The sequence below is a fragment of the Myotis yumanensis genome, unplaced genomic scaffold (assembly GCF_028538775.1).
Source record: "Myotis yumanensis isolate MYYU_CA2020_CCGP unplaced genomic scaffold, mMyoYum1.0.hap1 SCAF_12, whole genome shotgun sequence".
Taxonomy (NCBI): domain Eukaryota; kingdom Metazoa; phylum Chordata; class Mammalia; order Chiroptera; family Vespertilionidae; genus Myotis; species Myotis yumanensis.
Window position 1 is genome coordinate 15,002,147 of NW_027223763.1, and position 20,303 is coordinate 15,022,449.

The following is a 20,303-nucleotide window of genomic DNA, read 5'->3' on the forward strand; positions in this document are numbered from 1 at the left end:
CTCATAGTGTTCATAAAGATTAAATGAGCTAATATATACAGAGTGCTTCAAAACTGCCTGATAATATAGTTATGTAAATTGGTTATTGTTATTAATAACTACATGATATTGCCTTTTTAAATAACCTAAACTTTTATGGTAGATTGCTTGTAAAACTAGCCCCAATTTCCACTTGCCCATATGTTCACCATCTTTGCAGCTATTTATGTGCAAAGAGTGTGAAGAGAGTCTATTTCCTCCTGGGCTGATCTTGTAACTTGCTTTGGACAAAAGAATGTGGTGGAAGTGACGGTGTGCCAGTCTCAAGCTTAGGCCTTTAGAGGATTTTTATGCTTTCATATTTTCTCTTCAAGTATTTCTGCTGCTACTAGCCTGTTAGTTGATGAGAGATGCACATAGTCCAATCATCCTTGTAGCTTCAGTTAACTGGCAGCCAATTACCAGACATGTGAGTAAGACCTACCTAAACCAGCCAGCCTCCAGCTGACCTGCCAAATGACTGCATACATGGGTGAGTCCAGCTGAGATGAGCCTAGTCCAGATCAGCAGAACTGCCAGCTAACTCATAAATGGTCATAGTTTTAAGGCATTGAGTCTTGAGGTAGTTATGGAGCACTAGTTGGCTGATTAAGCCATTAATAAATGAAAAGGAAAGAAGGCTTCATATCTCAGTCCCAATATCCTAAATCATGCTGTTTCCTAAATGTATACAATGATTCTTTAGGATTATTTTTGCTGGTGAATAACAACAAAGCTAAAATCAGAACCAGCTCACATCAGAATGAGCAAATAAACTATAGGTACAATGTCTCCTCAATCAGTCAATCCCAAACTCATGGCAGACATTGCCAATAAATTACAGATCTCAACAACATAAATGTATTAAATCAACATATTGTGCATCTTAAACATTCACAATGTTACGTGTCAATTACATCTCAATAAAGCTGGAAAAAAAATCACAGATCTCATTTTGGATAACTGTCACCAACCAGAGTTGGCACTTAATTTAGCTGGATAATATGAAAAATAAATAACTTTCTTACCTTGCTTTTATAGTAATTTCAAAATTATTAAAGTTCTTATGACCAATGAAACTATTTTCTGGTTCTATTGAGATAGAAAACTGTGGCAACACTGAAAATAAAAAGGAAAAGGCAATATTACCACTTAAATTAGAGCAGCCTTCTGTCTGGTAAAATTGATGTAACATCAACACAACATCCAGCTGTAGTCATCATCATTATCAGGGACAACAACAACAATTATGACATCACTGGGAAGTCTCCTACTCCACCAATCGGAAGTCAATCCAGCTATCTATGTATCAGAAGCACTTTGTTTATACTTAGATTGCAGCATTTATTATAGGCAATTGTTTATTTCCTTGACTAGAGTGTGGATTCCTTGAAAATAAAATGTTCTCTATATATCTTTGTATATCTTCCCCTCTCATCCTTCTCATAAGTCTTAAATATAATAAATGCTTATTAAATTAAAAATAGAAAATTCCTGCTTATTTAACATTTCCCTTTTTTGTCCAGTAGATAAAATCCACCCAGTCCAAAATTCCAGCATAAAACTCTGACTTTAGTCAAGAAGAGAGAGTTTATGCCCAGCCAGCGTGGCTCAATGGTTGAATGTTGACCTATGAACCAGGAGGTCACGGTTCGATTTCAGTCAGGGCACATGCCCAGGTTGCAGGCTTGATCCCCAGTGGGGGGCATGTAGGAGTCAGAGGACCAGTGATTCTCTCTGATCATTGATGTTTCTATCTCCCTCTCCCTTCCTCTCTGAAATCAATAAAAATATATTTTAAAAAAAGAAAAGAGAGTTTGTCATGAACTATAAGAAATAATACCCATGCAAAAGTAAAAACTAGAGCAGAAAGGAGTTGGGTTATCCCCGCTTTTCTTTCTTTCTTTCTTTCTTTTTTTTTTGATTGCCCAAGAGAAAATAATATCACCAGTTGAAATGCCACTGTTTTCTCTCTCTCTTTTTTTAAATATTTTTTATTGATATTTTACAGAGAGGAAGGGAGAAGGATAGAGAGTTAGAAACATCGATGAGAGAGAAACATTGATCAGCACATCCCCTACTGGAAATGTGCCCACAACCAAGGCACGTGCCCACAACCAAGGCACATGCCCTTGACCGGAATCGAACCCGGGACCTTTCAGTCCGCAGGCCAACGCTCCATCCACTGAGCCAAACCAGTCAGGGCCTGTTTTCTCTTTATACTTCCTCAGACTGTGTACCAGGGCTTCTGGATTCTAATTCTATTAACCTACACAGCAGTTAATAGAAAATTGGGTGATTGAGTGACCCTGATATTGTGGACATAGACTGGCAAACAACTGTAAGTGAGATAGTTAGCTACAGATACGGTTCATGTGTTTTCTGGATGGTGAAGGCTAGAAGTAAAAGAACAATGCAATTTTCTACTCGAGGCTGTGTTCCTATGTTATCAAAGATCCAGGTAGATGTGCTCTCTCCAGGATATGAAATGCAAGAAAATATTTCACCCTTTCATCCATATAGCAGGGACACTCCTGTCAACAGTGATATACCAGTGAACAAAATTGACACAAACCCTGTCCTTAATGAGCTCACAGTCAAGCAGGGAAGACAAGCATAAGCACAGATAAACACCTAAGCCACAGTTATGAAAACAGATATGAAGAAATATAGAGACTCCTACTCAGGAAAGAGAATTCAAGGAAAGCTTTTCTGGATAAATGGCTTTTCAATTGAGACTTGAAAGGTGAGTAGGAACTGGCTAGGCAATGAGGGAGGGAAAAGTGTTGTAGGCAGATGGAATATCATGCACAAAGTACCCACTGTTGGAGGGAAGCAAGGGTGAGAGTGGTATAAAATGAGGCTGAAGAGGAGGTAGGCCAGCTCAAATTAGAGATTTTGATTTTCATTATAAAAGGAATGAGGGATTATTGGGGACTTTTCAATAGTGATATAACATTATGAGATTTGCATTTCAACATTATTTTGGCTAAAACCAAGGGGGAAGAGTTTGGAAGCAGAGATAGCAATGAAGAGGCTTTGCAGTAATCCAGGAGAGAGCTTGTTGATGAATAGATGAGGGTGACCACAGATAATAAGAGGTGTATGAATTTTAGATATATACAGAAAGCAGCAAAAACACTTGGAGGAAGGGAGGTTGGTTGTAATTATATGTATTGAGAGTCTATCATCTTTACTTATTTATTTATTTTTATTGATTTCAAAGAGGAAGGGAAAGGGATAAAGGGATAGAAACATCAATGATGAGAAAGAATCATTGATCGGCTGCCTCCTGCACATCCCTAGTTCATAGGTTGACACTCAACCACTGATCCACACTGTCTGGGCAAGCCTATAATCCTTCAAGTTGAGTTTCATTGTAACAAATCTGTTTTCACTATTTTGTTTAATTGTTAAATTTGTGTGTTTATTTTCCAAATTAAGAGTTTCATGGGGAGCCGAAACCGGTTTGGCTCAGTGGATAGAGCGTCGGCCTGCGGACTGAAAGGTCCCAGGTTCGATTCCGGTCAAGGGCATGTACCTGGGTTGCGGGCACATCCCCAGTAGGAGATGTGCAGGAGGCAGCTGATCGATGTTTCTCTCTCATCGATGTTTCTAACTCTCTATCTCTCTCCCTTCCTCTCTGTAAAAAATCAATAAAATATATTTTTAAAAAAAAGAGTTTCATGGGGAATTAAAAATGATTTCAAGAAAGTTAAATTGGATATTAGAGCACACAAATACTCTAATAAACAACTATTAAAAACTGAAAGATTAATCTATTTATACATTAATTATTAGTCCTTTAATGTGACTGATTTCAAAATAAGAATATCTTTAATTTCCAAATAAATATATTAGGGATTTGTGAACCAGAAGAAAAACAGCATTGGACTAGAGGTAAGGAAATCCAATTGCTGTCCTTGTTCTGTCACTAATTGGTTGTAATGACTTTAATAAATCATCTATTAGTCTTTCTAGGTTCCATTTACCTCATCTCTGAGTAAGTTTCTCCTAAAATCATAACTTGGAAAAATACCTTCACTAGTCAAGCTCCTCAGGAGGCTAGCACTTTTCAGGTTCTATGATGAGGAACAAAGGTCCAGAGAGGTTGGTGTGCTTATTCAAGGTTAACAAGAGCATGCTGAAACTAGAGCCTAGGCATGGGGACAATCACTCTCACCCCCTCCACCAGTACTTCTGACCATATCAGTAGGTTGCCTTTTCTTCAGGGATTGAGTTTACATTAAATTCATTAATGAAAATAATTATTGCAAAAGCATTAACTCTTTATAGATAAATTTTTAATTGTCAAAAATTACCATATTCTTTAACTTCAAAATATGCAGTTCCAGTTGTTGAAAAGTCCTCTTTATATTTAGCTTGAATTTTCCACATACCATATCTGTGAAAGCAAGATATTTAAAATTACGTAAGTTTTCAAATATTTTTAATTTACCCAGCAGAAATCTAATCAATTCTTGTTTTAAGGAGGGAAAAGTTAGTTAATATAGTCTAAGTGATATATTTTATTTGCAATAAATGGAAATAGCTGAGTGTTTTGGAGATATTAGACACTGTTTAGTAATTAGTTTTTCATATGTTGTGTTATTTTTTCAGGTACTTTATCTTAATATTGTCAATAGCTTTGAATTGAAGAGCTTGTGATACTTGAGAATTTACTTGATTCTGGAGCTTTCTTATATTTTTAATGTAATATTAAAATCTACACTATAGTAGGACATTCATAATAATGTCTCTAGAAACATATAATTCAGGTCAAGCCCATCCAGATGATAAGATTCACACCTCATGTAAAAGAAGCTATAGCTGGAGACAAAGTATGGCCTGTTCAAAGAGGAAAATTATCTGGGTTTAATTAAAAACTTTCAGTCAAAAATATTTACTGAGCACTGGATTAAACACTGTAGATTAAAAAAAATAAACAAGATAAAAGGGTCCGTCTTCATAGAGCTAATAGTCCATGGGATTTCAAATTTTTACTTTTCCATTTATTAGCAGATTGGATACTTGGGAAAGTTGCTTAACCTCATTTGTGAAATGGGAAAGACAATATCTACTTTGTGTACTGGCTATCAATCAATACATTGAATATTATCATCATAATTAATTCAATGTGCCTGTTATGTTGAAGGGCTGGAGATATAACAGTGAACAATAAAAACACCATCCCTGTTCTCAAGGAGTTTACAGTCTAGTGGGAACAAAAGGCAAGTAAATAACTAAATAAATAATTGTAAAATTGAAATAAGTGCCACTAAGGAATAAGAGAATAAAAGAAAGGAGAGGGACTACAATAAATCATGTGTCCAGGACTAACGTCTTTGAAAAGGGAGCATTTAACCTGTGTTCTACAGAATGGGAAGAAGCCAGCTTTATGAAGAACAAGGTAAAACACGATCTAAGCAGAGGAAACAACATGTGCAAAGGTACTAGAGCATGAAAATACTGGCCATGAGAAGCTACCATGGTTGACACATAATCTGTCACAGAGCAAATGGCACAAGATGAAGAAATTATAACAGTTGGAGAAATGATAATAGTTGTAAAATAGGTTCAGTTCTGTGCTACAGAGTATGTAATATTTTCAAGAAAGTATACAATTTAAAAATTATCCAAATTATTTAAATTCCCCAATTTAATCCAAATTTCTAGATAATCTTCAGTATAGTAAATTAACTGTAAACTACCTTCTAGAGGACAAAGCAAAAATTACCATAAAAAGATTTTTACTTTAAAGTAATTTGGCCATTTATAGGTGCACCTATCTTATTTGTCCTACTCTAAACAACTTGAAGGCAGGAACTGTGGATTCTTCATTCCTATTTTATATCTCTCATTCCTCTTGTACTTTGCACATACTAGAAATGTGTTCACTAAATATTTTTTACATTTGATTCTGTTTAAACATATTCTTAAATCTTTTAACATGACGCCAAGTGGGAGAAATAGCTCCAAGAACATCCTCCCTCTTGAACTATGATAGTCTATGCAGAAAAGACTACAAATAGTAATATATTTATAACTTTCAGAGCAAGGCACGGGACCACACTAGCCTTTTAGACTGATAGTCTATTTGATTTTCTTAAAGGATGGAAGGTTGATGGTTTTGATAGAAAGAAAGAAAGAAAGAAAGAAAGAAAGAAAGCCAGCCAGCCTGGGGTCTATTTTTTCCTCTTCCAAAGTTTAATTTCTGTGTGTAAAGCAGATTGATGAGAAGTATTGGGAAATTCTCCTCTCCCCTCCCCTAGAAATTGAGTCTAGCTTCTCATTACTCTTTAAAAGATTTTGCATATCCTCATTTCTTTCACAGTAGGTTGCTTCATTTGATTGGTGATCTGCCTCACCACCAAAAATCAACAACCTATGCAAGAATCAGGAAGAAATGAAAAGTGATATAGCTACAATCAAAAACACCATGGAAAGTTTCAACAGCAGACTAGAAGAAGCAGAAGACCGAATTAGTGAGTTAGAAGATAAGGCAGAGAAACAAGCTCAATCTGAACAGCAACTGGAGAAAAGAATTAAAAAACAGGAGGAGAGCCTAAGGGAGCTTCAGGACAACATGAAACGAAGTAACATACGCATAATAGGGCTGCAAGAAGGACAAGAAGAGCAGCAAGGATTAGAAAATCTATTTGAAGAAATAATGACAGAAAACTTCCCAGATATGGGGAAGAAAAAAGTTACACAAATACAGAGAGTCCCAGGCAAGATGAACCCCAAAAGACCGACACCAAGACACGTCATAATAACGATGGCAAATGTACAAGACAAAGAGAGAATCTTAAAGGCTGCAAGAGAGAAACAGAGAGTTACCTACAAAGGGTCCCCCATCAGATTATCAAACGATTTCTCAACAGAAACACATCAGGCCAGAAAAGAATGGACGGAAATCTACAAAGTGATGCAAAGCAAAGGACTGAATCCAAGAATACTCTATCCAGCAAGGCTATCATTCAAAATTGAAGGGGAAATAAGAAGCTTCACAGACAAAAAAAGGCTAAGGGAGTTCATCACCACCAAGCCAGCAATGCAAGAAATGCTAAAGGGACTGGTGTAAAAAGAAGAAATAAAAAGCCCAGAAAGAAAGCAGCCACAAAAAAATAGAAATGGCTACAAACAAGCACCTTTCAATAATAACTTTAAATGTAAATGGACTAAATGGTCCAATCAAAAGATATCGAGTGGCTGAATGGATAAAAAAACACGACCCATACATTTGCTGTCTACAAGAGACCCACCTCATTAGAAGGGACTCACACAGACTGAAAGTGAAGGGATGGAAAAATATCTTTCAGGCAAATGGAAATGAAAAAAAAGCTGGGGTAGCAATACTTATATCCGACAAAATAGACCTCAAAGTGAAGGCCATAACCAGAGATAAGGAAGGCCACTTCATAATACTAAAGGGATCAATACAACAAGAGGATATAACCCTGATAAACATATATGCACCCAATGCAGGAGCACCCACATACATAAGAAAACTCCTGGAAGGTATCAGGGGAGAGATCGACAACAATACAATCATAGTAGGGGACTTTAATACACCACTAACATCACTGGATAAATCCGCTAGACAAAAACTCAGCAAAGAAACAGCAATCCTAAATGACTCACTAGATCAGATGGACTTAATTGACATCTTCAGAACACTTCACCCCACAGCTGCGGAATATACATTCCTCTCAGGTGCTCATGGGACATATTCAAAAATAGACCACATATTGGGTCACAAGCAAAGTCTCCACAAATTCAAGAAGATTGAAATCATAAAAAGCATCTTCTCAGACCACGATGGCATAATGTTAGAAATAAACCACAATAAAAACAACCCAAAATACTCAAACACTTGGAAGCTGAATAGCATGTTATTAAATATTGATTGGGTTACCGATGACATCAAAGAAGAAATTAAAAACATCCTGGACACTAATGACAATGAAAACACAACAATCCAAAACCTCTGGGACACAATGAAAGCAGTCCTGAGAGGGAAGTTTATAGCTCTACAGGCCTACCTCAAAAAACAAGAAAAAATGGTAGTTAATCATCTAACTCTACAACTCAAAGAATTAGAAAGAGAGCAACAAGAAAAGCCCAGAGTGAGCAGAAGGAAGGAGATAATAAAGATTAGAGCAGAAATCAATGAAATAGAGACCAAAAAAACAATACAGAAAATCAATGAAACCAAGAGCTGGTTCTTTGAAAGGATAAACAAGATTGACAAACCCCTAGCCAGGCTCACCAAGAAGCAAAGAGAGAGGTCCCAAATAAACCAAATCAGAAATGATAGAGGCGAAATAACAACAGACCCCAAAGAAATACAAATGATTGTTAAACAATACTACGGACAACTCTACTCCAACAAACTAGACAACCTGGAGGAAATGGACAAATTCCTAGAAAAATACAACATTCCAAAACTCAATCAGGAAGAATCTAAAAATCTCAATAGGCCAATAACGATGGAAGAAATTGAAGCAGTCATCAAAAAGCTTCCAGCAAACAAAAGCCCAGGACCAGACGGCTTCTCAGGGGAGTTTTACCAAACTTTTAAGGAAGAACTGAAACCTATCCTCCTCAGATTACTACAAAAAGCCCAAGAGGATGGAACACTTCCAAACACATTTTATGAAGCTAGCATCACCCTAATACCAAAACCAGGTAAAGACAACACAATGAAAGAGAATTACAGGCCAATATCCCTCATGAACATAGATGCCAAAATCCTCAACAAAATCTTAGCAAATCGGATCCAGCAGTACATCAGAAGGATCATACACCATGACCAAGTAGGATTTATCCCAGGGATGCAAGGATGGTACAACATCCGTAAATCAATAAACGTGATACATCACATAAACAAATTGAAAGAAAAAAACCACATGGTCATATCAATTGATGCAGAAAAAGCATTTGACAAAATCCAACACCCATTTTTGATAAAAACTCTCAGCAAGGTGGGAATAGAAGGATCATACCTCAACATAATAAAAGCCATATATGACAGGCCCACAGCCAACATCATACTCAATGGACAAAAACTAACACCATTTCCCCTAAGAACAGGAACAAGACAGGGATGTCCACTCTCTCCACTCCTGTTCAACATAGTCCTGGAAGTATTAGCCATTGCAATTAGACAAGAAGAAGAAATAAAAGGCATCCAAATTGGAAAAGAGGAAGTAAAACTGTCCTTATTTGCAGATGACATGATATTATACATACAGAACCCTAGAGACTCCATCAAAAAACTACTAGACTTAATACATGAATTTGGCAATGTAGCAGGATACAAAATTAACCCCAAGAAATCCGAGGCATTTCTATATACCAATAGTGAACTTTCAGAAAGAGAGATTATAAAAACAATCCCATTTACCATCGCACCCCAAAAATTAAGATACCTAGGAATAAACTTAACTAAAGAGGTAAAAGACCTCTACTCAGAAAACTATAGGACGTTGAAAAAAAAAATAGAGGAAGACATAAACAGATGGAAGAACATACCATGTTCTTGGATTGGTAGAATCAACATTATTAAAATGTCCATATTACCCAAAGCAATCTATACATTCAACGCACTTCCCATTAAAATACCAATGGCCTTCTTCAAGGATCTAGAATGAACTCTCCAAAAATTCATCTGGAATAAAAAAAGACCCCGAATAGCTGCAGCGATCCTGAGAAAAAACAAAGTAGGTGGGATCTCAATGCCAGATATCAAGCTGTATTACAAAGCCACTGTTCTCAAAACTGCCTGGTACTGGCACAAGAACAGACATATAGATCAGTGGAATAGAATAGAGAGTCCAGAAATTAGCCCGAACCAATATGCTCAATTAATTTTTGACAAAGGAGGCATGAACATACAATGGAGCCAAGATAGTCTCTTCAATAAATGGTGTTGGGAAAATTGGACAGATATATGCAAGAAAATGAAACTAGACCACCAACTTACACCATACACAAGAATAAACTCAAAATGGATAAAGGACTTAAATGTACGACAGGAAACCATAAAAATTCTAGAAGAATACAAAGGCAGCAAAATCTCAGACATATGCCAAAACAATTTCTTCACTGATACAGCTCCTAGGGCAGTTGAAACTAAAGAGAAACTGAACAAATGGGACTACATCAAAATAAAAAGCTTCTGCACAGCAAAAGAAACCATCAACAAAACAACAAGAAAACCCACCTCGTGGGAAAACATATTTGCCAACGTCATATCTGATAAGGGCTTAATCTCCAAAATTTATAGGGAACTCATACAACTTAACAAAAAGAAGATAAACAATCCAATCAAAAAATGGGCCAAGGATCTAAATAGACACCTTTCAAAAGAGGACATTCAGAAAGCCAAGAGACATATGAAAACATGCTCAAAGTCACTAATCATCCGAGAGATGCAAATCAAAACAACAATGAGGTACCATCTCACACCTGTCAGAATGGCCATCATCAACAAATCAACAAACGACAAGTGCTGGAGAGGATGTGGAGAAAAAGGAACACTTGTGCACTGCTGGTGGGAATGCAGACTGGTGCAGCCACTATGGAAGGCAGTATGGAGGTTCCTCAAAAAATTGGAAATGGAACTCCCATTTGACCCTGTGATCCCACTTCTAGGAATATATCCCAAGAAACCAGAAACACCAATCAGAAAGGATATATGCACCCCGATGTTCATAGCAGCACAATTCACCATAGCTAAGATCTGGAAACAGCCTAAGTGCCCATCAGTAGATGAATGGATTAGAAAGCTGTGGTACATCTACACGATGGAATACTATGCTGCTGTAAAAAAGAAGGAATTCCTACCATTTGCAACAGCATGGATGGAACTGGAGAGCATTATGCTAAGTGAAATAAGCCAGTCAATGAAGGAAAAATACCACATGATCTCACTCATTCATGGATAATAAAGACCATTACAAACTTTTGAACAATAATAGATACAGAGGCAGAGCTGCCTCAAACTGATTGTCAAACTGCAGTGGGAAGGCCAGGGAGGGTTGGGGGGGAGGAGGGAGGGGATTAAGAGATCAACCGAAGGACTGGTATGCATCCATATAACCATAACTAATGGACATAAGACACTGGGGGGTTAGGGAGGGCAGGGGTCTGTCAAGGGCGGGGGGGAAAAAAGGACACTTATGTAATACACTTTGTAATACTTTTAGCGAAAAAAAAAAAAAAATCTTGCAATTTAAAAAAAAAAAAAAAAAAAAAGTTCCAGATGTGTTTTTTTAAAGAAAACTTTTATTAACAAATATTTTAAAATACCTAGGATTAGATGGAATCTTGAAGTCAGGAAAAGAGATAATTCCAGTATAATCACTTTCTTCTACAATGTCAACTCCTGATCCTTGAGGATCCTTTGAATAAAAACAAACAACATCAAAGCACATAAACCGAATTTTAAAAATTAACTGATTATATTATATTTGATCTACAGAAATATTTACTAACAAATATCCATGCCTTCAAATTAAATATGAAGGAGAAAGATTATTTAAATGTGTGGAAGGCAAATATGGCTCATTTAAACCACGTCCCTCTCTCTTCTTGGACCCCTTCTCTCTCTCTTGACACACACACACACACACACACACACACACACACACACACAAATCAGTTTCCAGGTATCCTAGTCTCAGTTATTTAGATGAGATTCAACTCTATCTAGTATAACTAAAAAAAACAAAGTACAGAAATAACTGATGTTATAATTAATCAAATGTGAACTCATAGGCTTTATAGATACCAAAATCTATAAAATACATTTAGTAGCTAGATACTTTATAGTTGCAGTATGGTCATTTTGAACTTGATAAAACATTCAAATTAAACAAATTTTAAAGTTTTCATAAAGCTTTCCCATAAGCTTCCTTTTCTGTGTGGGCTTGGAAATTATTTAAATGAGGTTTCTTATTTTCTTTGGACTACATGTAGAGGTCCATTTTGAACTTAACCCAGAAATTTACCACTATATGCCATGACTGTGAAATTAATGGTCGGATTTTTGAGGTATTTTTTTTCTTGAGTTGCAAAGGTCCATTTTGAAAAAGAATTAGAATTGAGGCAAAATATCTTCTAGGTTGATTTTTATCCCTGCAGTCCATTGTACACTGTGCTTCTAAGATGATCTCTCTCAAGTACTATTTTTGTTTAGGGGCAGAAATAGAATAGTGGGGAATAGCTATAGTTATAAAGAATATTAATCATGCTCTGTTAACTGTGATTGTTTCGTTCTGATTAAAGAAAGCATACTCTGACCTGGCTGGGAGTTGTATGCCCCGGGACCTGGGAGTTGAACTCGAAATGTGGTCCATTCTCCTTATCCGAGAACTGCCTATCATCATGGAAAGATGAACAATTTTGTTGCCAAAACAATGGAATCCTGGGCTGTAACCACCTGGAAGCACCTACCCTTTGTAACCACTAGCCTGCATTGTCTGTAATCTGTAACCATTTTACCCATTCCTAATCTTTGTCCTTCTACCCAATATAAGCAACTTGTTTATAGGGAAAGGGGGTGTGTGGAACAGATTTCTGTGGATGACCACTGCTCTCCCATGTTGCCGGCAATATTGGAAAATAAAACGCTCATATACGATTCAATCCTGTCTCTGCTTAATTGGCTCAAGTAGTGACAGGCAACCTGCATGCTGACTCTCCACTGCTCTAGGATCAAATTCCTCAATCCCGTCTTCCTGGGACAGCTCTTACACAGCACAACTGGCATCCATTCTTCCTTGTGTGGTGTCAGGATCCTACATCACTCAAGTGCAACCACCGAGAGGGGTAGAAGGTAGAATAAACAGCATCTGACCACATGCTCTAGTATTTTCTGACAGAAAAAGGGTATTTGAGCTGACTGCCTCTCCTTTGTTCTCTTCCAGACTTCTGACATCAGTCAGCCAGTTTATGTATTATCCCCATTTCTTACTGTCATAGCTAAATTCATGCTATATATTACCATGGGAAGTTCTTCATTATTTTAAAAAAACCTATGGCTATTCCTGTCATTAAAACCCAGCTTAAGATTTCTTTACGTATTCAATTACAGAAAAGGATTACATCATCCTTCAATTTCACCCCTATTTTGTCTTCCCTCTGAGTTTATGTGTCATTTGTCCTATTGTACAATTAGGAGAAAAGGTGCTGCAGCCTATAGTGAAGGGTCATTACTAATACACCTATATTGTTAATAGGTAACTGCTCATCTTTACCTCATGATTTAGCACTATTTTTCATGTGTTAGTATGTTAGTTATTAAACTCTAAAGTCCTCAAATGTAAATTTCATTGATTATAATTCTTTATCTTGAATTGTACAAATAAAAAATCTCATAATAGATATTCAATTAATTCTTAGTGATTGGCTGATGTTCTTAAAGAAAGAAATCATGAAGTATATATTTAAATGATTTAGTTTAAAATCGTTGAGATTTCATTTTCATGGCTTCTTTACACATGCCAATTTTAGAGATATAGACATACAATGTTATATTCACAGAAAGTGTTCAGTCACCATTTACTGAGCACTGAATGAGTTCATATGGCATTGGGGTAGGGTTATGAAATTATGTATCTTATCCTATAAATGAGTTAAATTATTATTTAAATAAATAACATACTTACTATGAAAGTTAAGACAATTTCTCTTTTGGCTGGCTTCAAGTCATCATTCAGTGAATAAACTCTAACCTTTACTGTAAAAATAATTGATAGCATCAAAAACTCTGTTAAACACAAGGGTATTTTAGTTTTTTAAACAATAATCATTCTTAAAAGAGATGTCTCATTAAAATAAATCAATACATGGTTAATACACGAAAATCTATTTTTGAAAGAAAGAAAAAGTTAGTCTGCAGATATATAAATTATTAATGAGTCTTTTCTTTTAAAAACCTGTATCCACATATTTTCAAGTGTTAAAAAGCTCTAAGTAGCGTCAATTTTCCTCCCTACGGGAAGAAGCACCTTAAACTCTACCTGATTGTTCTGGAGTGTAAACAGGTTTGTCTGTTTGAATGAAGAGAAATCCATTGTCATAGGTTATTGGCATTTTTTTTGATTTTGAAAAATGCTTTGATAAAACATCCAAATACACATGTGGAACTAGGTTTTGTCCTCCAGGCAACTGTTTGGGTTGTATCTGTAACAGAAATGTTGATTAAAAAAAGAACATAATAGTTTTAAGGTTATAAAATATTCAGATTTTCTAAATACCACTGTAATCTCATTAGAAGGAGAAATAAGTATGTGTATTTAATCATTTTAAAAGCAGTAGGGGAGAAAGAATAGTAAATAAATTTTGCCCAAAGCCCTTCAGTGTTAAATATCATAACCAAAATTTAGTTTTAAGCAATTAGAAGTGTTTCCTAAATGTTATATGCATTTAGTAAAACTATTTAAGCTATTGAAGTTCTCTTGTTTTTAAAATATATTTTTACTGATTTCAGAGAGGAAGGAAGAGGGAGAGAGAAATAGAAATATGAATGATGACAGAGAATCATTGGTTGGATGCCTCCTGCACGTCCCCTACTGAGGATTGAGCCCGCAACCCAGGCATGTGCCCTTGACCATAATCAAACCCAGGAACCTTCAGTCCGCAGGTTGACACTCTATCCACTGAGCCAAAACGGCTAGGGCTATAGAAGCTCTTTTTCACTTCATCAGTTTGCTGGATTAGCTCATGGTCTCCATTTCTTCCCTTCAACATTCCCACTGATGTCTGGACACTTTGTATTATATCTATATCCTTCTGTTCCCACCAGTTGAGCTGCATGCTTTCCAATATTTGTAAGTAATTGTAATTATCCACTTTACGTTGCATGGTATGCAAATTTAATACATAAAAAGTAATAAAAGAAAGACAAGTGCTTCTCTGAAAACTTAGGCTTCACACATAGAATAAGTTAATCACTAAAATCAACTGCTTGAAATTACATATGTGAGAGCACTGAAAAAGTTTGGAAAACAGTAACAAGCTATTAAGATTCTGCACTCAGGTTCTTCGCAAGTGTCTTTAAGTACTTTGTCCACTTCAAAGAAACAGAAACTGTGGAACAAAGATGATTTATTAAAGGTGTGGCACATAGTAAATAAGATTTGGCATTCCAATCAATGGGTTTGCACATGAAGAAAAGGCCTTGGCACAATATCAAACAATTGGCAAATAAAGATACATTATAATGTTAAGATAAAATTAGACGCTTAAAATTTGCACCAATATTTATGATTTGTCGACCTTAATCTCCTTTCCAATTAACTAAGTTAGCACTGTTTAAACAGAACTCACTTTTAAGAAACAGTGGTATAAATGAACCTCAGAGCCCTAGCAGTCTTTTATTTTTCTGGTTCTTGAATTTTTATTGTAAAATAATATTTTGGTTATATTTATTCATGTTGCTAAATAAATAAGTATGGAAATTTATTTTTAGTTATCAGAATTTTTAATAAGAAATGAGTTGAAAGCACCTTTCTAGCCAAGCTATATTATAATAACTTAATAGGAAAAAAGTTATTTGATCAAGGTTTTATTTTATTTTACTAACTATAGGTTATCAATCAGAGCTATTTACTTCAGTTATCAATAATTTATTCATTTTGGAAACTATAATTGTATAGTATTGGAATTTAAACAAACAAATGTTCAATAGCATCTATGGCTTTCTGTAGGCAATGCATTATAGATCAATATGCATATCATATTTCTCTATTTCTCTCTAAAGATAATTTTCACAGATAATAAGTATTTTCTATGTATTTTCAAATATTTACATATTAGTACAATTTTATTTTCCTATTTAGAATTTTCTGTTTCCTTCATATTATCATTAGTGATTGACATACATCATTTAATAATCACACAAAGATATAATGTTATAAAAGATCAAATCTCTATGCTATCAATATTCAAACTTTGAACATATTTAATTGAGAATATTTTACATGTTTATAGAAAATAAAAGATAAATACATACTGTTAAGATTGCAGAGTTTTGGAATTTATTTTCTGTGGATAAAGTAACAGAGGCTGAAGCATAAATAATTTTTTTATCTGGATAGCTTTTAATGGAGATTGTTGCATCAAATGCTTCAGTGTATCCATAAACTTGAATTACAATATTTTCAGATGCTCCAACACGAAGTACTTTTGGTGCTGATATGACATACCTGTTGAAACAGGAAAAGAGAAGGATCAGTATCTCTATATGACATACATTGTTATACTTCTGATTTCTTCATCTCACTTGAGATATTCAATTTAAAATAGGCACATTTTCTCAACTTAAAAATAATTTTTTAATTAAAATTTATTTGTGATCTATGGTCATTTCAGCATAGTCTCCAAAAAAGAAATAGCTTGAAATCAGGACTTGAAAAATAGCACTGGAGATTTAGTTAACATTTAGGAAGGTAGTAATAGCACCTTCTTGAGCTACTGCAACAAAGGAAGACTTAATGGTGTTGACTAGAACATGTAAATAGGGTCACTATTTTTGCCCAAAGCAGAAAAAAGCAAGTTACCAATGATTGAATTCCAGTGCTGCCACCTACTGGCTGAGTAACCATGCTAAAGTCACTAACCCTCTCTGAGACAAAAATAACTTAACTGTGAAAATATCACCTTCTTTACCAGGCTGAGGTAAGGATGAAGTGAGACTATGTACATGAAAGCACTTAGCATGTTTAGTACTCAATAAATGTTAAGATTCATTAATTTCACTAAATTATTTGAAAGGAAGTAATCTTAGAAGTACTGGTATTATACTAGTGAGTGGATTTTTTAAAAAGATAGAATAAAAGTGAGTTTGGGAGAATGCATTTGAAAATGCAAATAGTTATAGAGTCCTTAGAGACCAAATAATCACAACCATACAATAATAATGATAACAGTAACTGAGTAGTTATCATATATGAGTGTCTGTATTAGCACTTTATACACAACTAGAGGCCTGGTGCACGAAATTGTGCAGGGGAGGGGTCCCTAAGCCTGGCCTGCACCCTCTCCAATCCAAGACCCCTCAGGAGATGTCCAGCTACCGGTTTAGGCCTGATCCTAACTGCCCTCCCCTGCTGGCCTGATCGCCCCTAACTGCTTTCTCCTTGCCAGCCTGATCGCCCCTAACTGCCTCTGCCTCGACCCCCACCATCGTGACTTTGTCCAGAAGGACATCCGGAAGACATCTGCTCTAATTAGCATATTACCCTTTTATTAGTATAGATTCTTTTCATCTTTACAACAACCCAATGACGTAGATACTATTGTTTTCTTATTTTACAAGTGATAAGAGGTTAATTTGACTGAGGTCACCTGGCTTATATGTGAATGAAAGACTATATTCAGATCTCTCTTGTTGTGTTAAACTGTGGTCAAAGTTACAAGCTTTGTTCACAGCCCCAGGCTGTTCCCTCAGTTTTATTTTTCATGTGATATATACAAGAATGAATATGAATCATATGTTTTTGAAATAAATTTTTTAATGTGTGATTTTTTTCATTGTTTATTAAAAGAAAACCTATAAATATAAACCAGGTTATTAATTATATCACAAAGTATATAGTTTGAATAGCGAAAGCTACTACATAGAAAAAAGTGTTTATTCTACTGCATAGAAAAAAGAGTTTCAATCCAAAAGGTGATAATGATTGAGATCTAAGAGCTCATCACTTCAACTGGCAGAATTATTGCAGGCTCTTGTCAAAATTATGACATTTAAAAAGTCTTTTCAAATCAGCAAGTGTTTAGTAACAATGAAATTAATTTGGAGGCAATTAACTCCTTTAAACATCTGGCGGTTCTACATGACAACTAATTTGGAACCATTTACAGTCAAATTATGAACGAGAGAAAAGAATCTCCGGACTTCCAACCGTCATCTGATTTCCCCAAGTGCTTACCCAGAAATATCGGAAAATAAGAAAATTTTAGCTTTGATGATAATAAGGTAAATATACAGAAATGTTACAATGTGCTAAGTACCTTTTTAAGCATATTATACATATGTAAATTCACTGTATTGCTACCACCACTGTCTGAGAAAAGTCTTATTATTATCTCTGTTTTACAGATGAGAAAACTGATAATTAACTTGCCCAAGGTCACACAGCTAATAAGTCATAGAATTTGGAATTGTTCTCAAGCAGCCTGTTTCCTGAAGTAACACTTTCAATTGCTGTACTACACTGAATTTATCAAGAGCTTTGCAAATCTAGAAAAAAATATGTATTTTAATTTCAGTATTCTTAGAAATTTTGTATTTTATGTTTTAATTTTGAATTGTCTATGTGGTAGGGGTAGGGAAACATAAAATACTCAGTGTTTACAAGTCCGTAAAAGATGGCTCTGGAACCACCATTTTTCCAGATTTTGGTCTATACTGATTTATCAGTTGCACAATCTAATCCAAAGAATTTTGCACTTTTAAAATTTTCTTTCAATAGTTGCAGAGGATCAGGCCACTCAGCTTGCAGGGGGGTAAAAATGTCAGTTTGGCCTCTACCTGGTATGTTCTTTCCCGAGATATTTGCAAAGACTGTTCCCTTCCTTCAAGTTCTGTATGAGTGCCTTAGAGAATGGTGACGGAAAAAAATAAAAAATAAAAAATAATAATTTTAAAAAGAACCTTATCTGTCTACATTTTCAAATAGTTCCTCATCATTTTTGTATCCTATTACTCTCCTTTACTTCTTTCTTCATAGCATTAATAATCACCTGACCTTATTTATTCATTTATTCATTGGTTCATTCATTATTTGCTTCTCCCACTAAAATGCAAGCTGTATATAAATTTATTAATTTAATTGACTGATGACCATGTTGTAAATGGTACACTCTCACTTTTTCAAGAGAAAGAAAGGCAATGCTTATTAAAGGCCAGTACAGTGTATAGGAAGAATTCAGAATCCTGGTCCTAGTTCTACCACTTAATCTCAACCTCTTTGAACTTCAGCCACTTGTCTTTCAAAAACGAATAAATAAAAAATACCAAAGGTACTGGGGTGATTGTAGCAATGCAAGGAAATCAGATTTATGAGATCCTAAGAACACATTTATATTCATAATATAGTTTACATATTTATACATTTATGATAAACTGGAAAAAAATTAAAATGGTAAAGAGGAGTCCTTAATACTAGTCCTGCTTCTTTCTCTCTTTAATAGAGTGACTTTTGGTAAGTCACTTTCCCTGTCGCCACTTATCCTCATATGTGAAATTAGTAGGTTCAATTAGATACTCAGTTCCTTTTCAATAATGTTATTTCTAGATATGGATCACTATTTTAAGACATAGTTTAAAATATACAGTATTTCAATAATAACACTAACCATTGTGAAGAATGAGCTCGTAAATATAAAAATAATTACAATAGTTTTTCAAATCACTGTATTAGAATTAACCCCCAAGTAACCCGTTTAATTATGCACAGTATTTAGAAAACAATGCACCAAATATAAACAAGCAATAAATGACAAGAAAGTTTGTCATTTTGTGCTTTTTCAAAGTGAATTTAAATCATCACTTATGTAATTAAAAAAAAGCAATCCCGTAAAAGCTGTCATGTTGTTAGCTATTCATCAAATCAAAATACTACCATGAGTTTTTTATTCAGATGAGAATATTCACTTGGTATTCTCAAAAGTAGAAAGTAATTTTTGAATTAACAAAGTTAACTGATTTTATTTTTCACTCATCACAACTAAGATGCATTGAAAATCAAGATAGGTCCTTTTACTTACGTTTGTTCCTGTCCCCAACTTTTCCCCAGGAAGATTAAAAAACAAAGTATGCCCCAAAGACCCATGGCTGGAGACAGCAGTAAACCATGGGTATAACCTTTTTCTTGAAGTTACTCTCCTTTTAAATAAACCTTGCTAAAAGAATTTGAGTAAATTAGTTTACTGGTTAATTATTAATATAAGAAAGAAAGACTTCTAAGTTGGAAAAATAAAATCAGAACTGAAGCAACCTTTAATGCCCAGGTATAAAAGTAGGCGATACTTCATAGGGATTTACACCTAGAGATTTTATTTTAATTAATACAAAGAAAGGGATTCTAACATGGGAGTTTGGCACTGCAATGAATGGCTTAAAGCTAGAAACTAGTAAGTCAATCACACTGCCCTTGGCCTTTCCTCTTTTGGCCAGGGTAATTGCTCTGCCATTACATCATCTGTGAGCACCTGGTTTAGACAGGGCTCACTGAGTGGTCTTTTTAGAGAAGTCCTGAGCAATACTG

The 20,303-nt window shown here is 35.1% G+C and overlaps 1 protein-coding gene across 2 annotated transcripts in view; it reads right to left on the reverse strand.

Moving 5' to 3' along the window:
• Window positions 1-19,907, reverse strand: part of C5 (complement C5) — a 98,038-nt gene extending 78,131 nt beyond the window's left edge. For both annotated transcript variants that reach the window (XM_070430818.1, XM_070430817.1), the window contains exons 1-7: window positions 19,804-19,907; window positions 16,043-16,235; window positions 14,049-14,211; window positions 13,695-13,765; window positions 11,335-11,426; window positions 4,341-4,423; window positions 1,047-1,137 (exon numbers count right to left, since the gene is read on the reverse strand). In XM_070430818.1, coding sequence (XP_070286919.1) covers window positions 1,047-1,137; window positions 4,341-4,423; window positions 11,335-11,426; window positions 13,695-13,765; window positions 14,049-14,211; window positions 16,043-16,235; window positions 19,804-19,868 — 758 coding nt within the window. In that variant the 5' untranslated portion in view covers window positions 19,869-19,907. The remainder of the gene's footprint in view (window positions 1-1,046; window positions 1,138-4,340; window positions 4,424-11,334; window positions 11,427-13,694; window positions 13,766-14,048; window positions 14,212-16,042; window positions 16,236-19,803) is intronic.
• Window positions 19,908-20,303: the final 396 nt, after the last annotated feature.